Raw genomic sequence first — 21,240 nt, 5'->3', positions numbered from 1 at the left:
TGAGGGAATTATGTTGCAAATACTTGAAACTGTTTATTTTCATTTTTGGCTTGATTTTCTAGCATTGAAAAAACCATGTCTAATGGTCTTGAGCATTCTTAAAGAAAAAAATTATATTTTACATAATGGTTTGCATGTGTGAGTTCCCTCTGGCAGGAGCACTGTAATTAGCCTGTCGTCTCTGAGAGAAGAGACTATCTGTCTTAAAGATGCAACAGTGAGTCTTGGCTGCTAGAGCTAGGAGCAGAACATTGTGATTTTGTCAAAAGATAAACATTATCCCTTTTCACTTATTCATCTTTCTCCTCTTCCTGCTTCTTTGGCTCAAAGCTAGCCTGGAGAAGCGAAGGACAGCTGAGTACAAACAGTTTTCTTCCTTCCTCATTCAGCAAGCCATGGCGAAAGATCTTGGCTTCTTGACATCAATAACTTTGCTTCAACTCAACTTCGAACTATTTGGGCAGTCTTTCAAAAATAAAAAGGTACAATAAAAGGGGACTAAACTTGCTGGTTTACTCACAAAGTAGCAGATTCATCTAAGGCACACTTTCCTTTGGGATTGTCCGTATACAGCACGGGAGAATCACAGAATCCAACTTTCAACCTAGCACTGCCAAGTGCACCACTGAACTGTGTCCCTGAGCATCACATCTACACTTCTTTTAAATACCCCCAGGGATGGTGACTCCACCACTTGCCTGGGCAGCCTCTTCCAGTGCTTGACGTCCCTTTCGGTTAAGAAATTTTCCCTAATATCCAGTCTAAACCTCTTGTCCTCTCACTTCTTACTGGGAAGAAGAGACCAACTCCCACCTCACTACAACCTCCTTTCAGGTAATGTAGAGAGTAATAAGGTCCCCCCTGAGCCTTCTTTTCTCCAGGCTAAACACCCTCAGTTTCCTCAGCTGTTCCTCATAAGACTTGTGCTCTGGACCCTTCACCACCAAGTCAAGGATGTGGAATATTACTCCTTTGCACAACTTTACTGTAGCTATTAAAAGACAATCAACCAGAATAGGGCAATGGCAGACCGTGTTGTGTGTTTCAGTCTTTTGTGGTCTTGTTACTGAAGGAGAGTAATTTTGGTAGAAAGGCTTTGCTGCTTTTGGGTAGCCATGTGTCTCCTTGATCAGTGGAGGGGGAAGGAGAGAAGGAAAACTCACAACCACCACAGAGACAAAATAGTGTAACTGGTTTGAGCTGGCATAGCAGTGTTGGTGTGTGTTAACTCTTAGTATTATCATGCCTGAGGTTTCATTTCCAGTATCAACAATGAATGCTGTAATACAGGAGATGATCACATATGGCATCTTTCCAGGCCCAACTGGTTACATTAGCAGGGAGTGGGTAAGAAGGTGAGGTTTCCAGTGGGAACAGGAGTATATTGCATTTCATTTTGAAGACTGTCATGTACATGTGCCAGTCCATCAGAGAATGTATTGATATGCTGGTGAAAACTGCAGTGACAAGGACATTTCTTCACAGATAATGGTATATGTACCAGGTTCCTTGAATGTACCCATTGTCAAATTCTTTAATTTGTGCCATATCTGTTTATTTTGGAGCTTGCTTTGTGATCCTTTTGTTGTTGCTGTCCTTCTACCCCTCTTCTCTCCGTATGTTGTGTAATTTGTCAAAACAGTATAATTTTCTTTTCTTATTCCATACAACCTTTCCCTCTCCACCCCTCTACTTTCCTGGTACTCTCCTTTGCCAAATAGTCAAAGATTTTCTCAATTCTCAGTTCCTATGTAAGCTATAATTTTATTCTATTATGAGTGAGCGTTGCTTCTGCAGGCCTGGAACTGATTACTGTTTGCGTATATCCAGCATCACCAGCCAAAGAGTCAAAGACCAAAGTGACTTCTCGGAACCTTACAAGGTTTTCAAAATCACCTTGTTACTCTTCTCAGATTCCCCCTTTTGTTAGGAATTTCTTTTTTCTTTTGTGCATCTAGAATTCAGGGACCAGCTTTATCTTTCAAACAATTCTCGTAGGTATTGGTTACCTTCTCAAACAGTCCAACACCTAAAATCTAATTTTGAATCAGCATCTATTTCCAGCCTTGGACATCCCAAGAAGTCATTGATTAGATCAGCATGAACCCTGTCTGCTCTTTTCTGCAGTGTATTTCAGACTTTTGGATTGACAGATCTTTGCTGGGAGGCTAAAAGCAAAGCTTTTGTGTGTTTTGTGTTGGTACTTGGCCCTGGTTGGAACAAATGTTTTCATTGTTTTTGTAAAGTTTCAGTACTTCAGTTCTTCATCCCAGAAAGGAAAATTAGCAAAAAATAAATAAAAAATAAATAAATCCCTTGGAAAAGTGAAAACATTAGAAGCAAAAAGAGGAGGGTATTTTTTTTTTTTAATTAAAACACGAGAGAGAGGTTTGTGCTCTTCTGAAAGTGCATGCTGAAATTTCTACCATTTTTCTCTTTATAAAAGGCATATGCCCCTATAGTGTTCTGAAAAGATGGGATAATTAGGAACTGTGATACAGAAGAGGTCATACTGGCCAATCTGATAGCTCTCCTGCCTTTCAACTCCTGGAAATAAATATGATTCAGGAACAGGAAATATGATTTGAAAGGTAGAGGAAACTGTTGAACTAAGACTGAAATAGTTCTTACTTCTGCTTTGTCAGTCACTTCCCTAAAGATCTCTGCAATAAATCTTGGTTTGCCATGATCACTCATTCATTAACCTTTATATTCTCCAGGAAGTTTCCTTAACAAAAACAAAAATATTTTGAAGTGACCACTGACCTAGACATCTTCCTGCTGCTCTTTGCTCATTTCTTGGTAGTTTTTGTCTCATGCAGAAAACATTACTTCTGATAATGGCATTGCTGGTCTGGCAGCCACAAAAAAACCCAACTTTCTTAAGTGGTCTCATGTGGAACTGCACGTCTCATTCTAAGTCTCCTTTAGCATAAAATGCTTAATTGACCTATATCTCTAGACTCAATAAATGGATGCAAGTTCTGAGGGTGTATTCCTATTCTTCTTCCCTTGGACAGTATGTTGAAGGTCATTGACAGGAAACAATTAAACCAACTATCCTGATTGTCTCTAAAGTTTTGTGGAATAGTCATTTCTGCATTTTGAATTCTGGTACTTGCTAGGTCAGATTTGTTGCCTTTTTTCCATTTCAGTGTCTCTCCTTATCTTCTCCTGGCAGTTCTCCTTGAAGCCCTTTGTCTCTGACTTGGTCTTTTCAGGATGAGCCAGAATAACAATATTTATTTCCTAAACATAAGGATACCACTGAAAAAAAGAACTCTATTTGCTGTATTGCCTTTGATCACTGCCATTGTTCTTTAGATTATGGATTAATACCCATCTATTGTTCAACTAAATTAATTCCTGCAATTCCTGTTCTCCTGAGGTGATTTGCTAAATCCTGATTTTCTATTCTCTGCTGCTGCTGGCACAAGGTTCCTAAAAGTCAGGGGAAATTAGGCTGTGACTGCTTTGCAAGTGATACAAATAGGAGCAGATGTGTACAAGACAAATGGTTGGTGCCGACCCAACATGCACATGATGAGCATTGCAGTGGGGTTTACTTTCACTCTAGCACTTGGTCTAATCTGACCCCATTGACTGAATGCCTGTTAGTGGTTGGAGTGCATCTTTTGATTTGGTTTTATCCAAAAAGAGTCCAGTTGTGTGCTTTGCATTCACGCCATGGTGCAAACTGATGTGTAGTAAGTGGGGATGAATAGGAGATTTGTTTCAAAACCACACCCCTGATCCAAACTATAGTGCTTCCATGGGTGTATCCTTTTGTACCTGACTCAGACATCTCAGTAAATCCAATAAAGGGCTTATCTGGATCAGCTGGTGCTTAAATATTTCTGTGCATGTGGCCAGAAGGCTTCTTAACATCCCAATCGGACATGCTATTTTCACATTAATGTTACCATTATTGTGGAGACAGTCATAATTGCTGTTCTTCTAACTTGTGTTTATGTAGAAAAGTAATACCAAGGAAATTCGAGTTAGAAATAAGGCACAAGGAGATTAACAGTGGAGCAAGCTACCAAGTGAAGTTCTGCATTGTCTAATTCTTGGTGTCTCCAAGTGGAGGTCAGATGAATTTCTGGAAAACAGGCTTTTGTTAAAGTGGTTACTGACCCAAAATAGGGGCAACTGGCTGAAATTCTGTGGTCTGTGGTATAAGGAGGTCAGACTAGATGATCTAATTTTCCCTTCTGGCCTTAAACTGTATGAGTGTGAGCAATTCCCCTGATCACGGGACACTTCTGTCCATTGAAAACTGCAGAATCAAGCTGCCAGTTACCAGTAGAGAACATTTGCTATTCTGCCATCAAATTAAGAAATTAATTTTAAGATATCACATTGTATCCTGGTTTATGATGCAAAGAGCTTTGTGTAAGCAGGGAAAAAAAGTCCCACCACCTAGGGCATGGTTTAGATTAGGGCAACTCTGTATTGTAAACTTAGCCTTTGTTATTGCTTATCACAATTCAAATTCAAAATCAGAGCTAGAAGAGGACTTTCTTTTAGAGTTTCAGTGTCAGGAAGGTTAACGGGTTATTGACAGCTTTAGGAATGAAATGTCAGGGAGGAAATTAGAGCAAACATGCATCATGAGCCAGCACACAGCATGGCTGGTTTTAATAGACAGTGCAGATCTTCTGTAGTAACGCCTCCATTAATAGTGCAGTTATCACTGTTTCCAGATGGTGTGATCATAAACACACAGAGCTTTTGCAGGGACCTATAATTTATCCTGATCCTTTCCTCCTCTGGATTCACCCAGAAGGAAAGCAAGTGGTACCACAGCCCACCCCAACTGATTTGGGTTTTTTTGCCAGGAAGTGTGTGGTGGGGGCAGGATTACATGTGGGGGTCCGTGGAGCCCACCAACAGAGACTGCTCTGAGTCTTCAGTGAACAAGCACATCCACTGCTGTTCTTAGCTGCTTCCTTCTCATTTATGGTTTCACTTGTACTGGGCTGTTCCATGCCCCCTATTAGAAGGCAGGTTGCAGGTCCTTTGCAGCCATTTTTGACCCTCAATCTGACTCTTTGTTTCTTCTTTTTTTTTCTTTAAATCAACATCTTGTTAACTGAGAACCCATCCGTTCTCAATGAGTTTCACTCAACCACTGCAAAATCATCATTACAGGTAAAAACTTGGACAATTAGGAAAAGGAGGTATTTTTAACTGTATTCTTGACAAAGTGTGTTCCTTGATAAATTGTTAAACTGCTGTAGTCTTCACAGTGAGTATGGGTTTGTTCACATTTGAGAAGCAGAAAAATAAAGTGTCTCCTAAAGAAGAAATCTGCAGAAAAAAGATGTTTTTCTCTTCCTATCTGCTAATATAATGATGCAGCACTGTGAAAAAACGTCTCAAAATATACTGAAATGATATAATGTTCTTTTCAGAAATCTCAGATCTTAATGTTTCTAGGAATTAGGAGACATAGATGGCAATTTTAAAAAAATTTCCTAGTAGATGCATTAAGAAATTTTACACTTCTCAGTTTAGATCCCTGGGTTGCCTAAAAAGCATGTACATGAAAAAATAAAAGGTATCCACTTTTGGCCTTTGATTGTACAAAAAGGAACAACATACATTACTAGTGTATTTTTTTGCTGTGTCTGTCTTACACATTTGGTAGGAAGGAGTGGGAAAAGAAAGAAAGATCCAGCTTCTTCTAAGCTCTGTTTGGTTTTGAGCTGTTTGGGTATTTCAAAAAGCCAACTGTGGAGCCTTAAATCTTGCTTTCATCAAGAAGATGGCAATTCAAAATAGCTGAATTTTGGTTAGTATAGCAGCAGGTCTCTTCATATCTCATTTCTTGGTATTTGTAAGTAAACACGCATGATTTATAGAATATTTTATTTCAGTTATTTTGACTTTGCTTTTCACCTCTTTGACCTAGAAAAAGTAGAGTGCTTTAATAACCAGTGTCCTTATTAGAAACATTATGTGGCTCTTTTTGGAAAGGCAAGTTGAATATGTGGCAAAGTGTAAGGAATTTTGATGTAATTTGTTTAGAGAGGCTGTTGCTTGACAAACCTTTTCTGAACAGGCTACATGGTAACTGAGAAATTGGAAGTCTTGAGGCTGGACTGGATCATGGACAATACATGCTTTCACTTCTGTTGCCTGCTCAAATCCAATCTGTCAAAGATTGAAAGTTGTTCCCTTTTCATACTGGGCAAGTGGCCTGTGAGTAATTAGTTGGTTGACTCTGCCTGGTTCCTGATTAAAATTTGCCCACAAGACACAAACACCACCCCATTTGGCACCTTGTCTGGTCACTTCAAAAGCCAAAGCTGAATCAGCAACTGTCTTTGCTGTCTCCTTTTCCAGACTAGGACCGAGATGTTTTATTGTGTAGTGTGGAAATGCTTATGTTTTGTTGTCCTGGTTTTGTTCTCTGTAACGCCTGTCATGAGTACTACATGTAACATAGCAAGAAAGGGTTGTTTCCTGGGGGTGGATGAATTTAATCCCTGTGCAGAGTGCCAGGATCAGTGGTTCACTCCATCAACAGCTCTCCTCATGGAATAAATATTGCCCCAAAACACACTCCGCTTCACACTATCTCTGCATTTGCTAAGAGCTATGTGAGACTTTATCATGCATTTTGAGTTGGCTCATGCCCAGCTAAAGACAAAAGGAGGAAATATTACCACAATTAAGTGACACCACATTATCAAGAAAAAATAGAAGCTTGCTAGAAATGATAGCTTGTGAGTTTGTCCAGTCTTAGAGTAAGGCAAACCTATGGGCCACCATTTCTGGGGCAGCACCTGAGCCTTTCACAATGGGAATATTTCCACAAACGTAAATCAAGCAATTTCTTCAATGGACTAGGCATAAGTATGCTTCTCTCTGGCATGAAGGTGGCATGTGCCTTTTTTCCCTCTCTTTCTCCTGCTTTCTTTTCCTTAAGCTTAACTGAGGAATTACAGCCACACACAAAAAAAAAAAAAAAAAAAAAAATGAAAATTGCATGCTTCACTTACTTACATTTATATTTCATATCCAAGGCTGAACTTAAGCTTGTGGGAAATGTGAAAACTCCCTCAAGCTTTTGAGGGCTCTGGTCCCTGAATGCCAATAGCTGGATACTCCAAATTGGTGTTTATGATCCTACTACTCCTATACACAAACACTGAACTTCTCCTGTATGCCCAGTTCCCCTTTTAGTATTGCCAAAACTCTCTGTCCTATAACTCTCATAAGCAGTAGATCCAGTTTTTCTCTAGTTTCTGCAATGTCTGCTAATACAGCTGTAGAGCTAAAAGCTGGTTGGGAGAGAATGAAGTAGGTTTGGGATGGAATTATATCAAGACAGAGAAGACCTTCACCTCTTTACAGAGGAGATCATTTCAGCAAGAGGCAAAGACCTGAAGAAATAAGTTTGGAAAGAAAAGCAGCAGAGAGAGAGGTGGCATATGTAAGAAGGGAGGGTGGGCTGGGAAGCGGGCTGGGAAGCAGGCTGGGTAAACTGAACTGAGGGGCAAAGAGCTAAATAGAAGGAAAGAATTAAGGTTAAAATAAATAGAGTTGGTGTTAAAGTAGAAAAAAAATGTTGTCATGAGGAACAGGAAAAGGTGAATAAGAAAATATATTGAAAGAAGAAAAGTTTTCGGGTTATTGGGGAATATCTTGTAGGTTCCAAGAAACAAGTCAAAGGTGGTGCACATTTTAGAAAACTGAGAAAGAAATAATACTGAAAAAGCAAAGAAGAAAGAAGAAAAAATTAATTAGCTGTTATTTAAGGTCTACTTAAAGTTTTAGACATATAGCTCCTGGTAAAATGACCAGGAGTGAAATAGCTAAGATCATTAGTTGGCTTTCAAAATCTCAGCATTACAGTTCATATTGTAGAAATATTAGAGATTATATTATTATATTTTTTTTCCTTTTTTTTTACACAAATTTAATGTTTGTTTGGGTTCTTTTTTATTTTGAAGTTTACTGCTTGTGAGATAAGATAATTATGTGTTTTGGGAAGGGAGTGGTTGATGTGAGGAAATGCCTCCGCTACAGATTGAACTCTTAGAAAGTCACACCTGCATTCATGCTGGCATCCAAATACCATTAGCATCCAAAAAAACTAGCGGGATTTATGAAAGGACAAAGCATCCTGAGTACACCTAGGGTGATGAACTCACTTGAACCAGACTGTAAGCATGACAAAATGGCGCTTTGGAGCTGTAAGATCTTTGAAGGTGCAATTCCCATTACAGGTACTGAACATCTAGAAATACAACTCTGCTCTTTTAAAATTCTAGCTGTGTCTCTAAGTCCTTTTTACTTGTAGCTGTTATTACCTATTAATAAGAGCAACACAAAATATGAGGCAACAGATCAATTCTTCACCCAAAGGCTATCAGTTATAAAGGCGTACCTGTGATGCTGTACATATGACTATCTACCGATGTCTAAAAAAATAAGTCTTAGCCCCTCTGAGGTGCCTCAGATTCTTCTGCTCTTAAAACCATGATTTTGTGTGAGAGAGGGTTTTCCTTCCCACCCGTAAGGATTAATGGGAGAAGGTGTTGAACCCACCATCTGATGCAGCATGAAAATCTGCAGTAATCTGTACTGATTTAATCTATTTTTTAGCTTTTCACCATGTTAGCATCTGAAGCCTGGTATGCCTTCTTTTGACCATGTAGACCAGGGTATTTGTACAGTACCCTAGTAAAACGAAGAGCTAAAGAGTCAAAATCCTCACTATAAATGGGCTACAATGCTGCATATTCCTGCCCTATACAATGAAAATCATCTTGTTCATTTACAGTACGTGCTGATGGAGGCTTCTGTGCAGTATCATTTACAGCCGTGTTGTCTTTGTAGATGCCTTCCACGATGTGAGAACATTGATGAGTGGAGGGGGAAGGGGACGACCTTTCATTTGCCATATGGAAAACATCTGTAACAGGCAACATAGCTCTCTAAAGAAATGTGTTGCTGTTTCTTCAAAGTGTTACAGAGACAAAAGGTATCAACTTGAATTTTTACCAGGGCTGACTGTCCCAGCCTCTAGAGCCATTTACCGTAATACCAAAGTATTCTTTTACACGAGACAGGCAGTAATGTTTTTCACTGTCTCACACAAAAAGAATGTAACATCAACTGGAAAAGTATAGTGTAGTCAAAGTGCTCCAAAAATAAAACAAAAGGAACAATATCACAACCTTTTATTGTGGCCCCTTAACTCTAGTCCTCTGAGAACAGTGCTGATTGATGTCAGTGATGCAACCTAAAAATTAATGCTAATTACCCAAAACAAAATGCACAAAAGCGACGTTAAGGGTCTGATTTCAGTCCAAAACAGCCAGGAAATTCAGAGCTACTGGACAGCCAAAAACCTGGATTTGACATTCCCATTTTACCAACATCCATTCTGCTGGGGTGAAAAAGGAGAAACAAATTAAAAGGGAGTTACACCATTACAATAAATAATGTGACTGAGACAACACGCTTTCTTTTTGCTGAGGTCCAGACCCACTGGGTCCCATTAGCTTTAAGACGAGGAACTCCAAAGTGTTCTAGGTTTGGAGCTCAGTAACTCCTCCACCACCTTTCTGCTCTTTTGTAACATGAATTCTTTTATTACTTTAGTAACAATAACCTTTTTAATTACTGTAAATGAAGAGTTAGATATGAGACCTAATTTACAGTAATTATTTGCTGTTCTTGTATTTCCGCCATCGGAAGTGGGGGTGTTGCTATCAGCATGATTAGCACATGTTATGTATTTGGTGCAATAATTGCACAATCAAACAGGATCAACCCTGCACTCTTTGATAAATGAACATGCAGTAATCGAGATGTTCTGGTGTCAGCATGCACACAAATCAAAATGCTCTAACATCAAAGAAGTACTCATGAAAAAACTTTCATACAGGATTTGAATATTCCTCAATGTTATTAAAAAAATATGGGCTGCGATATCATGAAAAGCCCTTGGTGGAGTTACAAGTGGGTAATCCATCTCCCTATTCGTAAGCCCCTATTTAATGACTGAACAATGGCAATCAGCCAGAAGAATCTCAGGGCTTGCCCGGCTTGTTTTCAGACAAGTATCAGTTTTATAAATGTGCATATAAATGTATGTCTTCTGTAAAATTGGATACAAAAGGAAAAATATGAGATGTGATCATGAAGAAGAGAGAGCTTAATGTGATAAGTCAGTCCACTGACCTACCAATGTTAATGGCATTGGTCTGTATTAGCATTTCAAAATCAGCTTCATTTAAGTAAAGTGTGCCATAGCAAGTACTGTGCAGAAGTGGGCCTGTGGAGAGGGAGTGTAGTATGAAAGTTCAGAGTCCACCTAGTTATTTCATTTTATTCACAAAATAAATATTATTGCCCCCTTGAAACACTAACCAATGAGAAGCAGCCAAAAGGAATATTTAGTCAAGTCTAGGAAGGACATTTTTGAATTCTGCCATTCTCAGTAACCATTCGGTGTCTCTAGGATGACACGTTTTGCCAAGATGATAGGCAAATAAGAAATAGACAGACAGAGAAACATTTGGAAAGATTACAGATAACTTAAGCCACACTTTGGAGAGACTAAAAGTCTACCTTGACTTGTGAACCAGCTTTTCTGACATATGAATGTGGGCATAATGTTATTTTAAAAGTATAAGTAAAATAAAGTCCTTAGGATCCCAAGTTTCTTGGTATATCCTTGCAGCTCATAACTAGCCAGAAGCTCTTTGGAGGTCCAGATACGTGAAGGAGTCTTTCTGTCCTGCAGGTGGCTGCTGGGAAGGGACCCAGCTCCTGGGGCAGCATTACCAGTCCCTGCAGCGTGCGTGGTGATTAGGAGGGACCTGTGCTTTTTACATGTCCCCCCTTGCACATTTACAGATGAAGCCACCCACAGTTGAGCTCTTCATATGCTCGACATGTTTCGGCATTGAGGTCCTGATTGCAGGCTGTCAGGAGATAGTGAGCAGGGCCACTACCACACAGACCAAGTCAGGCGATCTGGTATTGTTCACAGATGACCAGATCATTCCTGTTACCAGGTTTTTTCCTTCTCTTACTCGCTTTGCATATATCGAAGAAATCTCTTCTCCGTACTGCTTTCTTTCTGCATCTAGATCTGACTTGAATGGGATAAATGAGACATTACTTTGATGGGGCTGGCCAATACTGAGATGGGTTGTTACTTAAGGGAGGAGCATCTTACTGTCATTACAATTAAAGTGTTAATTGTTCAAAGGAATTAACTGCTCTGCTTTATATATTTTATGGGCATATTGCACTCTTTGAACATGGAGTAGGACATCCGACATGTAATTAAAGAATAACCTTTAATTGCCTAAGTTATATATGCTTCCTGTCATCAAACAATTGTATCAATATATTCCTGGATTAAAGTTCAAATTAGGGATGAAGCTTTGTTTTAGTAGTATAAGGACATTTGGCTTTCATACTTAATGGACTATTTTTTGTTTGGATTTGATCCTGGTCTTCAGAATTTCAGGAGGGACCAGAAAATGTATTTTGATTCAGGGCTATTTCTAATATAAATGTCATAAACCCTCATAGTGTGTAATAATTTATTCGTCTGCTACAGTATTGTTTTAACTGCTTAAACTGCCTCAGCACTTGGATTTTTTCTCCAGCATGTTGCACAAATACATGTGAAAGATCGATTGGATGCCATTCTGCAGCCTAATCCTACATAATTTATTCAGTTTTACCTGAGAGAAAGGTCCAAATGTATGTTCTTCTGGTTTTAATCAGTCCAACTACAATTGACTCAACTTTTGCCTGAATAAGGAGTGAGTAAAAACTGAATGAGAGCCTCAAGATTTGGCTCTTATTCATTAACCTCAGGGCAGACTTCATTTTGTATGATTTTTAAGCTATTAAAATGTTGGTTGGCTTCCATTTGAGCTCAAATTCCTAATATCACCGAATAATTATGTGTAGATGATGAAATGAAAAAACAGGCATGTATTCTCCAAACGCGCGTTTCAGTCTGGGTGGCTGAAATGGCTCATAACACTCAATGCATGAAAATGGGGTGGATTGAATAAATTAGCAGAATCACAAAAGGAAACCACTATAGGAAATAGTTTTACACGTGTAATCACTGAAATACTCTAGTGAATGTGTCAATCTGTACTAAATAAATATATTTGTTTATAGACATGCTCTGTATTAGCTTCCACTCTTTCACAGCACTTTGCCAAACAAAATCCCACTAGAAGTAGGATGTTCGCACCCGAGTAGGAGTTTCTTGGATAAATATTTTTTCTATATTGAGACCAAAACCACTTCTACAAATTTCAGACTCTGATTGAAATAGTATATTTCTTTTGCCCCCCCCCCCTTTCTTTTTTCCCTTTTTCCTTTTTATTTTTCCTTCCCATATCCTCCACTGGCAACCACTGATGCATTACCTTAATTCCTCTTACCTCCCACCGCTCCGGTGAGCAGGCGCCCCGCTGCAGACAGAGCACGTCAGTCAGTAAGGAGCCCAGCTAGAAGTGGCCGCACCCGAATGCCGCCACCAGCAAAGGGCCTCGGAGCCTGAGAAAATTCCTCTGTTTACAGACTGACTCTCTGCCCTGTGTTGTTGGTTGGGTTCTCATTTCCCCGGTGAAATGCTTCCTTGAATCAAAGGGAAAACAGCGATGCTACGGTCTCTGCAGAGAGCACTTACAGGATGTTTTTCAGGGGGTGGGGGAAGAGAGGTATGTTGCAAAATGTCAGATGCTTCTTCTCATTAGTTTCAACAGTTTTAAGAAAAGAATGTAGGTGAGCTCTCTTGTTTTGCTCAGATAATTGAATTTATTTCAAAGTAATACGCGCTCCTTCTATCCAGTAACTGCCAATTTCAGCATCCATTTCTGTACATCTGGTGTTTCAACCGTTACAATGGAAGTTATAATGTAATGAAAATAATAATTATGGATTAGCATGCAGTGTTTTCAAAATGCCATATATTAGCTCTGTAATCAACCAATCCTCAAAAAAGATTTTCAGCGACTGATAGTATTTCTGTTTCAAAGGCAGGGGAAATTGAAACACGGAGACATTAAGTGGTTTGTCTGAGGCCACACAGCGAGTAAGTGTCAGAGCTGGGAGCAGAGCCCAGCCCTGGCTCCTGCCCTTGTACTCAGACGACTGTACCACACCATATTGTTTCCAAATAAATTTGCTAAAAATCATATGCTGAGCTCATGAGGAGTAGTGACATGGAGGAGGAATTTAACCCCTTCTGTCACTTCCTACCGAAGAAGAACCTGAGCCTCTACAGCAGTAGAAGGAAACCTTAAAAAGCCAAGAAAAGCCTTCCTTGGCGAGAGGGAGCCATCCAGGTTATTTCATGCTGAATTACTCTCAGGTTGAAGGAGTTTTTATTAGTAGTGGTATATTTTCACATGGGAGTGCTGTGACCGTTCACTGCCCTTGAGTCATAAACCAGAGGTTTCAGTATCTAACCATCCCTGAAGTCTTTTCTTTGTATGTCTCAAAGCTTCTAGCTTTAACTTCATACTCAGACATAATAAAGTTGCCCGCACACATTATTGCTGCTGTACAGCTAAAGCAGCAAGTTGAGACACATCAGAAGAGGAGACATTGGCCTCTGAGCGACTCAAAGTGTTTTGACCAGTTTGATGATGTAAGGTGGTAAAATTATTAGTGAATTAATTGTGATGCTCATGAGGAGATCGGGGATAATCGGAAACCACTGCATTTCCATTGGGATAGAGGGATTGACCTTTCTCAATTACAGTGGGGTCCAACAGGTTGTATTCATCAAGGTTTGGTGCCTCATTGAGACCTGCTGTCTTCAGAGCATGTCATATGCAGACGGTTATGGACCATTAGACCCACAGCAATAATAACTTGCTGGATTTCAACTTGCCCTTCAGGAGAAGCAGCCTGCTCCCTTGGACCAGGAAAGGCAGGTGATGGAGCTCAGCTACATATTTTGCAGCCTGGGGGAAGGAATTCCTGTCTCTGAGTGTGAACAGAGAGCAGCATGAGGTTGAGTAGGGCTCAGAAGAGGAATTTCTATCAGTGTGCTAAGCAGTGTTCCCTTTTCTCAAACAATTAAGGAAGGTTTCTTGCTCTCAGACAAATAAAGCCTATTAAAGCTGGTGGCAGTGATGGGAAGAATTTTGTGAAAATATGTTTGTTTTGCAAAGCTGGCTGCCAAGTATTGTTTTATAGTTCAATTTTTTCCTTCTTTCTCCACTGTTTACAGTACCCTCTGAGAAACTTAAAATGATCTTTCTCTCCCTACCAATTTTGTTCTTTTTTTCTTTTGGCAGACATTGGTACCCCACTCCCACACCCCTGTTCTTGCTGCAATAGAAACCATGATCCTTTTGCCTTATTTTTCTTTTTTTATAATAGCAGCCCAGCCCTGAGAACAGTGTTTGCTAGTTAACTGCTATATCACAAATTTGGCCAAATGAGCTGAAGGACAGCAGTACAAGCCCTACATTTTGTTCTCCTTCCACTGGTGGTATTTCATGAGGTGTCTGACAAATACATTTGGTCCTTGTTTTTCAGAGATCCTGTCTCCATTGGCCTTGGGAACGTCGTTATTGCCAGTGGCAGAGAGCAACTATAAAAAAAATGGGTAGCTGAGATCTAGACTATGTTCTTTAATAGACTTGGATGATATATCCTGGATATATCTTGTTCCAGGACACAGCAGCATGGTTTTATGTGATTATTGAAAAAGTTTATGCCATTGGCATATAAAAGGTAAATCAAAGCCCAGAACTGACTTTGCTGGAAAGCATTTTGTTACAGGCTGTTGAAGGCTTGTTTACTGAAGCAGTGCTTTTATCAGTGTGAGATGTTTGTGGCTACCTACGTAAAGTGTGCTGATGATCTCGGCCACCTTCCTGGGCAGCAGGTACTTATGGCGTGGAAGCTGCTGCTGTTGCTGTTGTCTCACCGGGTGGCTGAACGCTCAGGGAACAGACCTGGGGAACTGACCTGAGGAACAGAGTGGTTTGGTGGTGTTTCTTACACCTAACTGTAGTGTCTCTGGGACTAGCTTAAGTACACATGTGGTTGTGCTTCCAGAGGGACCATCACTGTATGGATAAATGGATGCTATAGCTTTCAGCATATCAGTCTGGCCTCATCATAATGAAATCTATGCGATTTCATGAATACAGCAGGGCAAATCATCCAGAGCATCATAATCTACTAAACCTGGGTGTTCACAGATATATATTTGGGCTTTGCTATTCATTATTGACCATGTACTAGACATTATATACATAAAATGTTCCCTCACCCTCTGAGTAATACCAGGCATCTGTGCTTTGGCTAATGATTAAAGATGAGTTTATAGAATTAGAGCCTTCAGTGCTATTGTTTAAAATTGGAGAAAGAATTATCCATTATATTTCTTTGGTAATGTGTATGCACTTTTAGTAAGGAGAGTTTATATCCACACAAATTTATTTAAACTTAAACAGAAGCAATTAATTCTAAACAACATATGGATTTTCTTTTTATAACAATGTTGCTTATTCTTTGCCTCCTAAGCTAATTATTATTTTAATCTCTAAATAAGCTGACACTTCTTTGCATATGGTTTGTCTGTGCAGGCTGGGAAAAATTAGAGCAGTAACCTTTTAACCACAGGGGTTTAATGTAGGTGTTTGTAGATGTACAAAGAACTATGAATCTGTCCAGTATGACTTGTTTGATATTGTGGCGGGATAATGAAATTTCAACGTTAACATTCCTCAAATAAAATGGAAAGAAGACATAGGGAGAAAAGGAGCAGATTTAAAATTAGAGAATCTTCGTGGTTTATGGGTTCCAGGTTATTTGGAATAGAATGAAAGTTAATGCTACATCCTTTTTTCCATCATGCCAGCCAGTGTCTGATCCAAGAATGTCTCTTATTTAAAGGGCAGGGCTCCCTCCACTGTTCTTAAATAAAGGCTTTCACTGTCTGAGATCCAATCCTTCCTGATTTTCACAGTAACATTGTAAGACTGCATGAACAGAATTATTTAATGAAAAGAAGTTTTGCATATGATTCCCCTATCATAAGCCTGTTCAAGTCATATGGTTCGATTTACATTTATGCAAATGTGAGAGAATAGAGTAAAATTACCAAAGGAGGAAAGGACTGTGGCATGTCACAAACAAGATGTGCCTATTTGTATTTATGTTTGCTAATGAAGTTCAGCCAGGACTTGCTCTTTGATTTTGATGCCTGAGTCTGACGTTCCACTTTATGCGTTGTAATTAAAATCTTGCCCACACACATACAAGAGGACACCAAGAAAGGGAGACTTCAAGTTTTAAAAATGCCATTCTGTAACTTGCTTACAGTTTTTCAGGCTTTACAGTTTTTAAGTGATAAAACAGACCTGTGGTATGACATTGTGCCTTAGCTTTAATGTAAGCAGAACTCCTGGCTTAAGCCAATGGAGGATTTGGCCCAATAAACTTTAGTGTCTAGGATGCCCGCTGGAGATGTTTTATCCCAGACTTTCCAAATTTTACCCTGAATAAGAATTAAACATCAACTCACCCAGAAATCACAGCTGTCTTTCTCTTGTTAAAATTATTCTTTCTCATCATGTTACAGCTATGAAATTATGCACTAGTGTAAATTGTTAACTGGAAACCATTTCTCGCCAAGGTACCTGTTCAGAAGTCTTAGTTTTCTAACCTTATATGTTACCTAATTGAGGAGCACTCACATCTTCAGATTTCGCTGGGACTTGTTTCTGTAGATCACAGCGTCAGTATATCTTGTGTTAACAAACACAAGATATATTATTATTATATATAATTATCTGCCCCTAAATTGGTCCTATGAACTCTTCAGTAAACTGTTTCATTTTGTGTGACCTACTGTGGGGATGGGACTTTCGCTGCTCTCTTCATATAGCGGTTCTTTGTGGTCCTTTGTAATATTCTATGTCAGGATACCACTACAGAACAGACATGGGACCAAAAAAAAAAAGAGTGGAAAATGGATGATTTTTCATGAAATTTGAGTTACTGTTTGACTAAGGCCTGTTGTTCCAAATTGCTTTTTTAAAATGTTAGTTTTCCTTTCTTTCACCAAACTAAGGGCAAAGCATGATCTTTCATGTCAGGTGACTGACAGCAATGAACACTGCTCATCTTTTCTGCTTCATTGTATCTCCTTTCAGACTGTTGAAAAAAAAACCCCACAACCTACCTTCATTTACTAAATAATGATAGCATTCCCAAGAAGATCTTTATATTAAAATCCAATGTGCTTTAATAACTTGAAGGAGCAACATTTTCAAGTCAGGGTTCCTATATTATATGCAAATAGACGATGCCTGAGAAGCCATGAGAAGACTCTTCACAGGGTGCCTAGATTGGTTGTTCTTTCACCTTCATCAAGGTCAGAGAAGGGGGATGCAAACTCTTGTTATATGATAGCAAGGGACAAGAAGAGTTTTTGTGAGAGCTAAATGGGCCAAATGAGGTTATATCAACTTTTCAGATCATGGAATCTCTTCTGGGAAGGTGAACTATGTAACTTCTGCCAAGCTAGGTGATTTCCCATGTCTAAAAGGTAGTCCTTTGTCCACCTGCACACGTACTGGGTACAGTAACAGGCTGACAGACCTTCAACCATGGCAAATGAAGAACTAAGAAATCAAGTGCAGACTGGTAGACAGTAAATTTTGAGAAAGAGCACGCATAAAATGCAGTAGATGCTTTTCCAAAACGAGCTCCAGGATTGACCGTGGACTTGTTATCTCCTGATGTTGGGCTATATAGTAGGACACGTCCAGCAAAATGCATACAGCAATGACTTGACATTTCAATCCCACATCAAGAGTCTGCATCATCCTCTGTCTGTAATTCTGAGCCAAGTAATCATATTTTTTTAAAACTTTGGATACTGCCAAAGTGGCATAAAGCACCAAGAAGCGTCATCTAAAACCTTTACGTTATATCAAACTATGTTAAATGACTGCCACATACATAGAAACTGTCTTGCAAGGGCGCGTATGCATGCAAGTTTTATAAAAAACATCTTGCCTTTCTCTTCACAGTTCTTGGCATGAAAAGATACGTCTTTTAGTTTCACGAATTCAGCTGTATAGATCTTGAAGATACATAGCTCAGAACTATGGGATGACTGTCAAATAGTTTTGCTATGCATAAAAGCATTTTGGAGGTTAACCTTTATTATCTAGAAATGTATCGAAATAAGAATTAAGTGTTATCTTGTTATGGAATGGGATGAATCAAACTCCCTCCTCTGAAATACTGATTTTCAAAACAGTTACCTTTAAGCTGAGGTTGAAGGTAAAGATTGTTTCTGAGTATAATGCTTCAATTTATGGCTAAATTCCATAATAAAATATGCATATATCAGAATCACTTTCTCTAGCTTGGAAAGGAAAAAAGTGTTGTTTTCATTATTGCTGAACTTCAAAATGGCTTAAGGAATTTTGTTGGTCCTTTCCAAAGAAATTGAACTTCAGGCAGAGATTAAAGCAGAGGAAATTTTAGCCCAAGGGCAAATGTTTCAGAAAGTTTAAAGTATGTGAAACAGTGAGTTAAGTAGGAAATAGTTTTCAATCCTAACTATAGCCACACTAGTTATAATATATGGCTAAATATAGACTGGTGAGTGTGTCCAACTTTCTGAAGGTGTTATCCTCCCTCCTCTAAAACTTGCTTCTATAATGACCTTTTCAGGGCTATAACTAACTGTATAATATTGCCCATGTTGGAAAATGTTAAACTTCATTATTTCCCAGGTGAGCCCAGCCAAGCCCAACTTTGCTTTGCAACCAAAATTCCTTTTGAAAAATCCAACCTTTTATCTTTCATGTGACTCCAACTTTATAGTTGGGTTCATTTATCTTCAAGCAAACTGCACAATAGCCCTGAATATTTTGTTTATGTGTTAAAGGTTGTCACTTGGGTTATAAAGCTCTGTATAAATATTGGGGTCAATTTGCTAAAAACATTACTTTTGCATCGACTTCAAAATGCCAACCATAATGGTTTGGGCAAGCTGCAGATCCAAACTCCCTTGGACTTGCTGCTTGTGGTTGTGGGAATATATTGGAGCCTTTCAAAATTATGGCTAGTCTGTTTTTGTGCATTTTGTGTTTGGATGTAGAGTCTTTGGATTTCTTTTTTGTTTTGTTTGTGGTGATACTGTCATGTCTGATGACTGGCTATATATCCCAGAGCTAATATTCTGCTCTTTGGCTTTAATGCCGTATACCACTAGTCACTATATTGAAGTATGGTGTTAATGTCAAGGATGCTGTAATGAACATCTTGCACGTATTTCCTTTTGCATATTCAGTGCCTGTAAATGTCTCTGGGAATACATGCTTGCTGGTTTTGAAATTATTTCCTTACAGTTTGGTATAAATACTATTTATATACAAAGTTGTTTGATGTTATCCTTTACTCTTAATGATACTTTTCTAATTCTATTTTAGGAGAGGAGAAATTGATCTTTCTGAAATTAATTAGGAAATTGGTAGAGCCACTACAAATGGTAGCTATATGTGGCACTTCCTAAGTGCTTGAACTTAAGAGGTAAAAAATAATCTGACGAAGCACTAAATGCAATATAATAGATGACTGTATTTTCATTTTTGAAACTGAATGACTGCTGAAGGTGAACCAAATAAAGCAAAAGTATTTACACTCCTTTCCTTTTTGAAGCTATCATTAATATCACAAAAAAAAACCCACCCCAAACCAATACGTTTTTAAACTGAGAATATCCCCTTAAAATATAGGATTTCCAGCATACCTGGTATAAAAAGGTATAGTTTCCTTTATTGATTCAGAAAGAGATGTTAAAAATGTATGAAAGGTATTTTAGTGAGACATTGTCACAGGATCTTTTAAAATTATTTTCTCAAATGCTGTTTAACTCTTGTGCTTCTTTAGCATTGGAAACACTTGATCCCAGGTTACAATACATGGGATATTGAATTATTTTGTGGTGCTCAGAGGGTCTTTAAGATTAATTTGGTTTTAGGGGGTGGGGATTATACCAGTATCTGTTTACATAGCTTTAGACTCAAGACTGTAAGTTTGGAAAACTGTAATTATTCAGTAATTTATAGACTATTAAGATAGGTTAGAAATGATTATTGAACATAGTGAATAGAGAACTCATGCTTATAAGGGACAAAGAGATTCAGCATAATAGTGTATTTTTGGCCTCACCTATTTTGCAGGCAATTAGCAAAATAGGATGTTGCATTTTTGCATATCTCTTGCTCTCCTGAAATAGAGTCGCTAACCACTTGTTAACCACACTGATTTTTTTACAGACGAAGTGGTTGCTTATAGCTTCCCCACCAGAAATGTTCAGATTAAGCACACTATTAGATTGCAGCCAGAATAGTCTACAAAACAGGAAGAAAGCCTTGCCTTTCTCTCTGCCTTCTTCCCTTATTTACGTTGATGTGATAATTCATTACAGATTTTCTTGTTCTTTGACAGAGTGCCTACCGCAGAAATGGGATGACTTTTCTCGCCTGCTAATATGGATGTGGCTGCAGCAGCAGGAAAGACAGTGTTATATGAAGGTGATTTTCTTTTCCTTCATGGAAGGAAAAAAAATACAAGCTCCAATGTCTCCGTGTACCAGTGAGTGGGCTGGTTTGTTGTGACTATCTGCTGGCTGACTCTGTCTCTTTTTCCAGCCCCCTCAATCGTTATTCTTGTTTACTAGCTGGAACATTTAGCTAATTAATGGCAGGATGTTTGGGATAGGGTGTAGGTGGACAAGAATGCAGATCAGACAATGCTGAAGTTTGCAGGGGCCTTGCTGCTGTCAGCGTCTTTCTGAAATGCAATGTCATTTTTATTTAAGTCTTTGAAAGTCTGTATGTTCTACAGACTTTTTTTCTTGTAAAGCAGGATGGGGCAGAAAGAGGCCAGAGATAGATTGGGTAATATAGGTTTTTACAGATTATTAAAAGATTATCTATGCTTTCCTTATGATTTTTTTCTGAAAGAAAAACTGTTTTCCACAGTTTTCCACTATTTTCCACTGATTTCTCTCAACTAATTTTTGAGTGTTCAGACAGGGTAATCCAGTTTAATCCAATGAGGAGCTTTTTTATGAGAGTAATAGCTAGTTCAGATCCAAAGATAGTCAGAAAAAGAAGTTCAGATTAACTGTACTTTATCAGTTAGAGACTTTTCTTTTTGCAGACCCAAGGATAGGCTAAATCAGCC

At 38.8% G+C, this 21,240-nt stretch overlaps 1 protein-coding gene across 1 annotated transcript in view; it reads left to right on the top strand.

Moving 5' to 3' along the window:
• The window catches only part of SUPT3H (suppressor of Ty 3 homolog (S. cerevisiae)), an 84,535-nt gene extending 63,596 nt beyond the window's left edge, over nucleotides 1–20,939 (top strand). Inside the window, exon 9 of the mRNA XM_010019868.1 lies at nucleotides 20,500–20,939. Coding sequence (XP_010018170.1) covers nucleotides 20,500–20,541 — 42 coding nt within the window. The 3' untranslated portion in view covers nucleotides 20,542–20,939. The remainder of the gene's footprint in view (nucleotides 1–20,499) is intronic.
• Nucleotides 20,940–21,240: the final 301 nt, after the last annotated feature.

Source organism: Nestor notabilis, unplaced genomic scaffold, assembly GCF_000696875.1.
Source record: "Nestor notabilis isolate BGI_N333 unplaced genomic scaffold, ASM69687v1 scaffold1188, whole genome shotgun sequence".
Lineage (NCBI taxonomy): Eukaryota > Metazoa > Chordata > Aves > Psittaciformes > Psittacidae > Nestor > Nestor notabilis.
This window is presented reverse-complemented; position numbering and strand designations above follow the sequence as displayed.